Raw genomic sequence first — 12,417 nt, 5'->3', positions numbered from 1 at the left:
AGGTTCTCCAACAAGTAGAAGCAGGACTTCCAGAGAATGTAATCTGTGCTGAACTGCTCACGGTGCTACTGTTTATACAAGAGCTGCATGCTGGGTATTTATACTGTGCTTTGAAATTGGATGGCTGTTTGAGTAGTAACTTGTTGCTAACAGAAAAGACTGTGTCTGAAACAAAAAAGACACATAAACACCGGATGATAGCAGATCAAGAGTATGCTTTTGTTTTGTTTTTGCTATACCCGCAGGTATGTTGGAAGAGGAAGGCAGGGGGGAGCTGCAGGGGATCTCTTCTGAAGATCCCTACCCATTTCTGCCAAAGTCTTGGGATCTGCAACACCTGAAGAGGTGTGCGTGACTTTGATGATTTTGTTGTAAATAACCAATAAAGTTTTTGTCCTCTTTCATGTAAGTAGCCATAGCCTGTGTGTGTGTGTGTGTGTGTGTGTGTGTGTGTGTGTGTGTGTGTGTGTGTGTGTGTGTCTGTGTGTGTGTGTGTACACTGGCACATATACACAAGATAAGCAGCAGTGCCACAAATATTAACACTGAGAGTAATAATAGTAACTATTTGTATAGCACAATAATGATAACAGAGGTACAACATACTGTAACAACAGTGGATAGGAATACCTCGAGCATGATTCCATACTACGTTTAAAACAACTTGCTGGAATACAATACAAAATACAATATATTAATGAATACATAATGGATTTTAAGTATGTTTTTATCTTACATATTTTTAAGTATTTTATTCAGTAGTACGAACAAGACATAGCGGACCAGACGTGAGCTTTTATTTTGAATATTAGAAGCTCGGCATGAGGCGAGTGGGCATGAGACTAGACGTTCCAGGCTGCCTCCATACACTATTGATACCAATAATGTCCCTACTTTTAGTTATTTTTTTTAATTTTGGGTTGAAGTGGGGTGCTTTGGTGGGGCAGTTGGAGCATTTGGTGGGACATTGTCCCCCGTGCCCATGCCTAGAGCCGGGCCCACATTGGAATGATCTAATATGAATTCAAACGAGTTCACTCAAATATTGGTAGGGACAATTCTGTCCTCCCAAAATATTGGTAATTGTGTAATTACATTGTGTTTTATTAAATCCTCACATATTAGAAATTAAGATTAACTCTGAAGAAATACAACAATTGTCAATTTGACATCCACAGAGTCAACAGGATTAAATTTCAAAATCACTGAAATCTTTCCTGTGGGTTAAATACTGTGCTGGAAATAGTGGCCATCTTGAAATTTCAAGTGGCTGATGGGATTTTCAAATGAATAGCCCCAGAGGAATAAACATATCAATTTTTGTGCTTGTACCCACATTTGAAAGATAATTACAGTTACCTGTTGCACTCCATCAGAATATCTCTGCTGAAAATAGTACCACAAGCTTCTATTATTGCTTTCCATTACAGTTTGTATTTGTGGAGTGTTAGTGAAGCAGTGGATCTGTGTAATCTCAAACTGCTGCTGACAGAGGGGGGAGGAGAAGTAGTGAGGGGGTGGGGCCTTTTATCTGTCTGCTCAGGGGGCCATTCCCTCATAATCTGTCCCAGGGTGTAGGTGTGACTTTCTTTGACAGTTTAATGAATTAATTTTGTTAATTTGTTCTGTGTCAGCATAACTCAGAAGTGTTGAATAAAAAAATGCATGTTCTTGCTGTTACTGAAATAATAACGTATGTGTGCATATGTGGCCACTACAGGGTGCCCTACTTGCCTAATGTCAGCTGGGATAAGATCCCCCCCCCCCACTCCAAGGATAGGCAGGTGAAGGCCAATGGATGGATGGATTTTTAGGGTCTTACATTTAGGAGAAAGTCCAGGCAGTCATTATTCTGCCACAAGAGGGCGCCTTACCCTAAGGAGCAGGTTTGTGCCAGTCATACGGCTGAAACAAGTTATAAACAAGTGATTTTGTCAGTCTCTCGTGGTCTTATAAAATATTTGCCTGGTCTGTTCATCATAAGCAATAAAATAAATGTTGCAACCGGTCAGTTGCAACATCTGAATTCTTACATTCAAAAAATATGGGTCATTATCATACAGATGTAAGATTAATATATAAAAGTTTGGTTGTTTTTGTCCAGTCTGGGTAACAGAAATGCAAAAAGTGTTGCAACCATCCTCATTCTCGTCTGCTTTTGTGCATTCAGGTACATGCAGCTCAAACATAAATATCTTAATGTGTGAAACAGTCTGTATCCAACTGAACGCTACTGAACATGCTCTACTGCTCTGAAAGCGTTACTGTGAGCAGGTTTCCGGTTCTAATTCTGATTACTCATCGGGATAATACTGTAGCCTGATTGAAACACTGGTTGTCAATAAAGTTTCCAAGACTCTAGACGTTATCGTGTTGTGCGCATGCTCGCTGGCTGAGTACTGCAGAGAGGAGTCCCGCAGCTGTCAAGAGCGTTCAGGAATGTGTGTGTCGCTCTGTAAACCACTGTGAACACAGAGCTGTGGTCTTGTCTCTGACCGCTGGTTTGTTAGGAAACATCATGTTTCAGTCCTGACTGAAATGACTCCACAACTCTTGAGCTAATGGCTCCGAAGCACTGAAGGACGCAGTGTAACCCGCTGAGGACAGAAGTTACTCGGGTCGCCATGGCGTCTCTAACCGTCACCTCGGCGGCTCGGAGCATCGAGAAGCATCGGAAGTCCTTCTCGCTGCTCTTCTACCGCGCTGTGAGGGACCTGAAGCCGGTCTGGATGCTGGAGGACATGCGGACGATGGAGACGTTTTACCAGGAGGAGGACGCCAGTCAGAGGATTTACAGCCCGTCAGAGGCGTTGCTCTACGCTATAGTTCACGATCACCAGGCATACGCCCAGTACTTGCTCAGCCGGTACACTGACGAAGCGCTAGCGAAGCCCGGGGAGCGTTTCTGCTGCTGCCCGTCCTCCGCCCCACACCTGGCTATGGCTGTCCGCTACGACAGGCGTTGCATCCTCAGCCTCATCTTACAAGAGACTCATCGGATATCCAGCACACCCTCCTACACGGACCGAGCCGAGTGTTTTCACAACGAGGACGGCAGAACCCCTTTACATCTGGCCTGTGAGCTCCTGCGGCCCGAGGCGGTCATCATGCTACTGGGGAACGGAGCGTCCCCGCACGCCCAGGACCACAGCGGCTTGACCCCGCTGGATGTCATTCTGGAGAAACTCAGGGACTCTGCGGAGGTGAGCGGCGGGGAGAGGAGGCAGTGCCTGGACAACCTGCTCATGTTCATGCCAAAGGTTCACTTTAAAATGAAAGGCGCTCTGGACAGAGAGCCGGAGCGCTGGGCCAAGGTGCTGGGCGAGGAGACGTACAAGTACCTGGCGGGACGGAGCCCGGCGCCGCTGGTCCTCACCGCTATGCAGACTATCCTGAAGCAGCTGAGCCCAGCGACCTTCCCGGACAGCCTGCACGAGTTGCCCATCCCCTCCTCCCTCAAACCGCCATGTCTGCTTCTGAGCCAGCGGGACAGGCAGAGAGTGGTGTAGCATCGGTGTGACATGATGCATGTTCTGTTTTAGCATGGTGTGTGTGTGTGTGTGTGTGTGTGTGTGTGTGTGTGTGTGTGTGTGTGTGTGTGTGTGTGTGTGTGTGTGTGTGTGAAGAGCCTGTCTGGCTGTAAAGCGGTAACACTTGGTGATAGGGTTGCACAGATAAACACTAACAGTCAGGGAACAAATGAATGGCTCGTATCTACTGATGAGACTTTAATCTTACTGTCAGGCTGATGTGATCAGCTGGAGCTGGAGGCTGACCAAACTGCAGAGGCAGTTTTCAGGACAAGCAAGCAGTGGGCAGAGCAGAGGAGGGAATCAACAGCCATACTCCATAACTTTCTATACTAATTCTAATTCAGGCATTAACAATTTGTCTAACCTCATTCTAAATTGTTACCTACTAATACTACTGCTGTTGAAGCCACTGTATCATATCAGACTGAAGGCAGTCTAAGTCAAGTGTGTTACTGTTGTTGTTGTTTTGTTATTTAATTTACCTGGGTTGTATTTAAGAGTCATGTTAAAGAAAGTATTCTTCAGGTAACTTAAAAACTCTTTGGATGACTGATTATTTTTAAATAAATAGGAATCCAAGTGACAATCTCACTTTGTCTTTCTTGACTCCATGAATTATTATTAAATCCTTTATTTAAACAGATCATCTCATTGAGATCTGGATCACTTTTTTCAAGAGACACCTGTGTTCAAAAATAAATATATACAATTTATACGCAGCCAGTAGGGCTGGACAATATGCAAAAAAAATCATATTGCAATGATTTTGGCAGATATTGTGATTTAAATTGGAATGGTCGTTTTTGCATTTTCATTTTCACAGAAAAAAAATCTAAAAATGAAAAATTGGTGTTGTACTAAACAAAAATGTTCCTTAAGGTCTGGATAATATGACGTATAAGCCGGGCGTCTCTGTAGCACCACAACACTTATGGTGCTAACAATGCACACCAATGTTGTGACACATTTTACCTTTATCAAAACAGTTGCATCTCCTGCTATTTGGATGTTGAACCTGGCCATATTGAGATTTCGATTGTATTTCAATTAGTTGTGCAGCCCTAATACACAGACACACATAAATACACTGGCATTAAAATGGACACACTGTCTATGTGTGATTGTAAGTACATAAGTACAGTCTTTTAAAATGTTCCAGTGAAATATGAGAGTGTGACTTCAGATTTTTTGGAGCTCATTCATCTGTCTGCAGCATAGTATCTGAAAGCAGTGTTTCAGAGTTCAGTGTGAACAAGAGGTTCTGCTCCAGTTTAAATATTCTGTGGCCTGATATGGTAAGTGTTGTGTTTAAATGTTACCAGAGGGCAGAGGTAACTGGGCTTTTGCAGCAGAGCCTTCTAAATAAACATTATATAATGCTGCTCCCTTCAGTTGTTAATGAGGACCATCCCACCTTTTTATATAGGATGCAATGGTGAGTGTGAAAAGTGTCACCTGTGATGAAGCGCAGTGAGTCAAGAGGCTTCAGTGTGATGGGGGAATCACAATCAAGCGCAGACAGAATTGTAGACTGTACAATGGTCTTTCAACTAGCAGAAGAGAAACATGATTTGTTTCTGCACAGAAATCCAATTTTTACCTTCAGTTTGCTCGACAGGTGTTCCACATGGGTTTTAACAGTGAGTCTTGTATCCAACCAGAGACCTAAGTATTTACAACTTTCGACTGTTTCAATCTCATGACCATGAAGGGTTTGGATATGGGCAGTGGGCTGGTATTTAGTTTTACCAAAATTTAACAGAAGCTCGTGTTCGATGAGACTGTAGATATCCAACAACCATCTAAGACATCACCTCTGGGGACATGCTGTTGTTGAGTGGGAAAGATTATTCTTGACTAAAACTGTATGGTCGGACAGCACTTCAGGGAAGTGAGTAACATCTGTTGTTTTGCAGTTTGGGTGAACTGACAGTTCAACGTCCTTCATTTATGGGTGGAAGTTTGCTAAGTAACACTTACTCAAATTAGCATTGGACTGAAGTAAAAGGAGCTGTTGTGGATTTTACTCAGTAAAGTGTGGGTCAATGATCTGTGATGATCTGATCGTTTACTTTGTTCTGGGTTGAAGTGTTTCCTGTATGCGAGCACCAACATGAACATCCATGCTCTTGACACGTTGGCCTGTGCTTTGCTTTGCTGTCATTGTTCTGGGGCCAGTTTCAGTAAGACAGACTCTGACTGTGTCTTAGATACCACAAACAGTCAGGCTTCAGATAGACTGCGTCTAAATTCATCTGTTGCACAGTTTAATCCTCGACTATCTTAAGCTGGACTGTGGTACAATGGGGTAAATTAAGACATTTTTCAATATAAAAAAAAAAGGCCGGCCAAAGAACCACATCCAACCGCTGAGCTCTGTTTCCCCTCAGCAGAAGATGTTTGTCCTCTGAGAGAATTCAACAGCTACAAGGACGTTTTACTTGGAGAGTGAAACAATAAAAAGAAAAATCTGATTTGGTCTCTAAAAACTCTTTCCCTTCTCTTTGCTCTCTCTATGACAATGTTGGCAAACCACAAATGATGAGCCATCTTTTCCTGTTTTTTGTTGTTGGGCGCTGCTGGTCAGCACAGGTGTCATTGACTGTTACTATGGTAACATTGGTCTTAGACCTGAGTTATATATTTAGTGTTTATTTTCGTGAAACTTACATCAGACTCAACAAAATGAAGACTACACCAACACTAAAGACCAGTCTGAAATATCTTTGGCCCCTGAAGTCTTTATCATGAATGGCATCTGGTCCCTGTTCCGCTGTGGGCGGCCCAACTTCACCACACCGCACCGCACCGCACCACACACCACACCACACCGCACCGCACCACACCACACACCGCACCGCACCGCACCACACACCACACCACACCGCACCGCACCACACCACACACCGCACCGCACCGCACCACACACCACACCACACCGCGCCGCACCACACCACACACCGCACCGCACCGCCCCGCACCACACTCCGCACCGCACCGCACCACACTCCGCACCGCACCGCACCACACTCCGCACCGCACCGCACCACACTCCGCACCGCACCGCACCACACTCCGCACCGCACCGCACCACACTCCGCACCGCACCGCACCACACTCCGCACCGCACCGCACCACACTCCGCACCGCACCGCACCACACTCCGCACCGCACCGCACCACACTCCGCACCGCACCGCACCACACTCCGCACCGCACCGCACCACACTCCGCACCGCACCGCACCACACTCCGCACCGCACCGCACCACACTCCGCACCGCACCGCACCACACTCCGCACCGCACCGCACCACACTCCGCACCGCACCGCACCACACTCCGCACCGCACCGCACCACACTCCGCACCGCACCGCACCACACTCCGCACCGCACCGCACCACACTCCGCACCGCACCGCACCACACTCCGCACCGCACCGCACCACACTCCGCACCGCACCGCACCACACTCCGCACCGCACCGCACCACACTCCGCACCGCACCGCACCACACTCCGCACCGCACCGCACCACACTCCGCACCGCACCGCACCACACTCCGCACCGCACCGCACCACACTCCGCACCGCACCGCACCACACTCCGCACCGCACCGCACCACACTCCGCACCGCACCGCACCACACTCCGCACCGCACCGCACCACACTCCGCACCGCACCGCACCACACTCCGCACCGCACCGCACCACACTCCGCACCGCACCGCACCACACTCCGCACCGCACCGCACCACACTCCGCACCGCACCACACACCGCACCGCACCGCACCACACAGACACAAGCTCCTTGTTTCCCTCTTTTTTTATAAGCGTATACATGTTGATACTGTGTGTTTATGTGTGTAGTATGCTCCTCATATATCTCTCTATTTATCAACACCTATCACCATCTATCATTATCTGGAACCATGCAGTTTTCAGCAGGCTGGACTGTTGTAATGGTTCCTTCACAGGTCTCAGCTGCAGCTCATCCACTATAACACCAAGACACTGGAGCACGTCACACTGGTCCTTAAATCACTGCTCTGGCTTCCTGTGTGTTAAAAGACACATTTTAAAATCCTAATACTTGTCTATAATTCTCTAAATGATCTACTATTCATTAACAAAAGTTCATACATATGCTGGAAATACAATAATCTGTTATACATAGCGCTACAGAAAGTAAAAGACCTGTTAGTAACAATGCAGCAGTGCTGCTGCTTTCCACACATGTAGTTTCGCTGCTCGGCTTCCAGTCTGTGTGTGTTAGATAGATAGATACTTTATTATTTTATAGTGTTGTACTTTTAAAAGAAGAACAGACAAATCCACAGTTTGAAGTAACCAGCAGACAGGGGGTTTTCACATCAAAGTAAAGGAAGACTAACTCAGTGTTAGTGACGTGTTTACAGGAGCTGAAATCTGAAGTAAAACAGGAAGCTTGTCACACGTCAGAAAGATGAAATTTAAAGATCCCAGTGAGGAAAATAAAATGATATAATAAACATGAACTGTTAAAGAATATTTATATAACACAGGACAGCTGGAGTCTCTGCAGCCTTTAACAGACTTTAACTGTCTGCAGACACACATGTAGTGCAAAGTACAGTATGTTGTACTTTATTTGATCCTTGCATAACGACTTGCTGGGAGTCAGAGAGCCAGCGGTGTTGTTTGTCCTGCTTGTCTCTTGGTCTCAGGAACACACCTGCACTTTCTCTCTTTGAGTCGTGTGTTGTGAAAGTCCACTAGAAAATCAATGAGTGGTAAATATTGTAAATGGTTGATGGAGATGGAGACACAATTATCACAGAGAAAATGGCTGTAACATTAAACCAACTTAACTCTGCAGCATGTCAGCCAGAGACAGTCTGACAGTCTCCCTCGTTTCACATCTGTATTTGACTTTTTCTTACTTTATATTGGGCTTCAGCACAAAGTTCAGACCGTCATAGTGTAAATTTAATACTGGCAATTACAAAATTATCTTTTTCCACAATTTAGTGAAATTTCTACTGAGTACTACTCTACTGAGTACTGCTCTACTGAGTACTGCTCTACTGAGTACTACTGAGTACTACTAAGTACTGCTCTACTGAGTACTGCTCTACTGAGTACTACTGAGTACTGCTCTACTCTACTGAGTACTGCTCTACTGAGTACTGCTCTACTGAGTACTACTGAGTACTGCTCTACTCTACTGAGTACTGCTCTACTGAGTACTACTGAGTACTGCTCTACTGAGTACTGCTCTACTGAGTACTACTGAGTACTGCTCTACTCTACTGAGTACTGCTCTAATGAGTACTGCTCTACTCCACTGAATACTACTCTACTATACTGAGTACTACGCTACTCTAGTGAGTACTGCTCTACTCTACTGAGCACTACTCTTCTGAGTACTGCTCTGCTGTCTTCTCTATTGAGTACTGTGACAGTTAAAGATGAACAGAAACAAAAGTCATTGTAAACAAGTGGCAGCATCACCCACACATGCTTCCTGATCAGACTCTACAGTGTAGTCTGTTAGCAGCCATACCTTTTAGTGTGAGTTGCCAGCAGAGGGCAGCACTGTCCAACGTTTATCACAACTGTCCCACAGGTTGCTCATCATCCTCCTGAAATGAAAGACTGTTTATTCTAACAGCAGTGTCAGTTACTATTTACTAAACATAGTAGCTACTGACTGCAGACTGGTTGCATTCAATAGCTTTTTATTCATGAATTCATTTGAATATTGAAATCACCTGCTGCATGAGGTGAAAATCGCAGCTCTGCTCACTACTCACACACATCCAACTCATGACAAGGTTTTTGTAAGAGGTCAAAGGCTGAACCTATTTGTAACCAGTGGTTTCATCTTTGACAATGTATTACACTCAAACATTTTATCGTGCTTTTTTAATATAAAATCTTAATCTGGAAAGTAACTAGTAACTGTATATACTGTGTAGTAACTGTATCTCTCAAATAAATGTAGTGCAGTAAAATTATATCTCCCTCTGAGACGCAGAGCAGTGGAAGTATAAAGAAGCATAAAAGTGAAATAGGTGCCTCAAAATATTTCTTGAGAAAATGAAAATTTTCCACCACTGAGCGCAAACTTGACATTTTAGCTTCACTGCTAGTAAAGCTTTAAGAACACCTAAAGCTAAACAGTCAGTAAGTTGTAAACTTACAGCATCTTGTAGCTTCATTCATGACTGTAAAGATATAAATATCACTGTGTGTGGGGCAAACAATCTACAAACCTCAAGACATTCAAACACAACAGTGACATAATGTTGAAGCCACTCTGCAGGATCAGTTGAATAATAAACATCCTAATATAGTGCTAAAGCTCTACAGCTACAGTATGTTGTGTTTGTCCAGCAGATAAGTTCTACTGTGATTGGTTGTAACAAGGCATTTTATATTATAGTGCTTTCTACAAACTCAATAAGATGTGAATGTGTTAAACAGTGTTCAGTGCATTTGGAGCTGTTTTCAGAATCTGAATCAGAATCAGATTTATTTGTCACTTCCATAATACACACTTTGCATAGATAGGAGCAAGATATTGTTCTACACCAGTCAGACAGACAGAGACACGTTAAAAGACTCAGAATCACCTCCTGGTGGTTGTCTGCCTCCTCCACTCAGACTAGCTTCAGGTTACATCCCTGTTTATCCAGTCATGTAACATATGAACCATTTGTGTGGAATTTTGTCATAGTCTCAGTGTGAAGTCTTGAGTAATGGCTAAAAAGTGTTTTGTGAGGTCACACTGAGCTTGACCTCTGGGACAGGGTAGAGCCCCCTGGAGTAATGAGTGTGGTCCAGACCAAACTAGCATGTTGGCTTCTGATTAGAGTGTTCGCTAATGTGCTAGCTAGTCATGTGATGCCATAGAACATACAGCACAAGTTGTCCATGTTTTTAACAAGCTATATACCTTAACACCTGGAAATGGTGGGGTCTGCAGCGCTCTAAGCAAAATGATGTTACATGGCCATATCAGCAAATACGCATCTTTATGCAATTTTGTCAGATAGATACAGTATATATATATATGTGTATGTATATATATACATATATACATACAGATAAGATATACATGATTATCATGGAGAAATGGGGCAAAAACTGGAAAAATGCAATGCTGAGGTCACCAGAGGTCAGATCCAAATTGCCTCCATGTCTGAAATAAAACCTTGGGGTATGTAGATTATACTGAATGCTGAAATTTGCTTGCTTTAGTCATGAAATTAACAATTGTTTTGCCTATCTGCCCCACTAAAAAGCAAAAGATCAAAGAGGTGGTGGGAGGTGTGGGAGGGGTCAGTCATTATCTTTGTGGCCTTTCTAACACACAGGTCCCATACCAGACAGTGACGCAGTGAATTAGTATGCTGTCAATAGAAACAGACAAACAGTCTGAACCTGAACAACCACAGGTCATCTGTCCGTACGACCACAGCACCAGTTATACACAATTGAAGTAGTGGAACTGCAACAGTCACAGCTGTTTTGGTTGACGCACAGCTGGATGGACAACAGACATAAATGGTCACTGATGCTGCACATTGTTTAAAGTGTTTGCGTATTTTATTATGTTTTACATATTTTATTGTTTTATGTATTTTATCATGTTTTATGTATTTTATTATGTTTTACATGTTCTATTGTTTTACTTATTATATTATGATTTATGTATTTTGTTTTATGTATTTTATTATGTTTTAAGTATTTGACTTTATGTACAACTCTGTGCATGTTCTGTGTTTCACCTGCTGCAACACAAATTTCTCTTTGGAGATGAAGATGAAGCTGAACTAAAACATTGCGGCCTTAAAGGACAGATTCCCCCATATTTTCAAGGCTCACGTGCCCATACAGTATGTACACTTAAACCCTCCTCCTACTGACCATTACATTAATCCTTCCTAATTTTTTCCTATGTATTTGATGGTCTTTGTTGTGTGCTGATACAAGGCGTCAGCAGTCTAATTTCATCAAATGAGGTTCGTGTCTTCTGTTACGGTCCTTTTAGGACAAAACTTCCCCTTTATATTTTATGCTCTCATGCTCTTTTAAGCCTCATGTGTCGGATTTGAACATTTTAGACACTGGCCAGTGATACAATCAAGACAGACGGTGGCACACAACACGAAATCACCCCAATAATTATTTTATTATATGTATTTATTTTAATATTCTGTAAACTGCTTTGGCAACAAGATGCTTTTGTTCATGCCAATAAAGCTATTGGAGAGAGAGAGAGAGAGAGAGAGAGAGAGAGAGAGAGAGAGAGAGAGACTAGCTGTACATACTGTTGATATGTTGATATAGTGAAAATAGTAATACCGAATAATAATAATAATAATAATAATAATAATAATAATAATAATAATAATAATAATAATGTTGTAGTGGCAGATGCTGCAGCTCCAGAGTCAGAGATATGAATGAGGACAGAGAGAGAGAGAGAGAGAGAGAGAGATGTTGATATGTTGTTACCCAATAATAATAATAATAATAATAATGGTAATGGTAATGATAATGTTGTTGTGTCAGATGTGGATTCTGCAGCTCCAGAGTCTGAGAGACCTCAAATGAAGAGAGAGAGAGAGAGAGAGAGAGAGAGAGAGAGAGAGGAGAAGCACAAACTAGGGGAAAGAGAAAATACAAGTCAATGACATGAAGTAGTGAGATATAAATACAGAGAGACAGAGGGAGAGGGAGAGAGTGAAAGGAAGGTTCAAGGAAAAAAGCTCACGCTGCATGTATCAACTAAAGCACATGTGAGTTAGACCTGGACCAGGACCAACAGTTCAGACCTGATCCAAACATACACGCACAACAGAAACAGATCCCACGTGAAACCTGTGGGATAATTAGT

General features: G+C 43.5%; 1 protein-coding gene across 1 annotated transcript; it reads left to right on the top strand.

The window, feature by feature from the left end:
- The first annotated feature begins 2,409 nt into the window (after positions 1-2,409).
- LOC111240469 (ankyrin repeat domain-containing protein 9-like) lies at positions 2,410-4,079 on the top strand. Its single transcript, XM_022770497.1, has one exon. It carries the CDS (start codon positions 2,625-2,627, stop codon positions 3,507-3,509), a length of 885 nt encoding a protein of 294 aa, XP_022626218.1. The 5' UTR covers positions 2,410-2,624; the 3' UTR covers positions 3,510-4,079.
- The last annotated feature ends 8,338 nt before the right edge of the window (positions 4,080-12,417 follow it).

Source organism: Seriola dumerili, unplaced genomic scaffold, assembly GCF_002260705.1.
Source record: "Seriola dumerili isolate Sdu_G_001 unplaced genomic scaffold, Sdu_1.0 BDQW01000025.1, whole genome shotgun sequence".
In the NCBI taxonomy this organism is placed as follows: Eukaryota; Metazoa; Chordata; class Actinopteri; order Carangiformes; family Carangidae; genus Seriola; species Seriola dumerili.
Note: the sequence above shows the minus strand (reverse complement) of the source record. Positions and strands in the feature narration are given on the sequence as shown.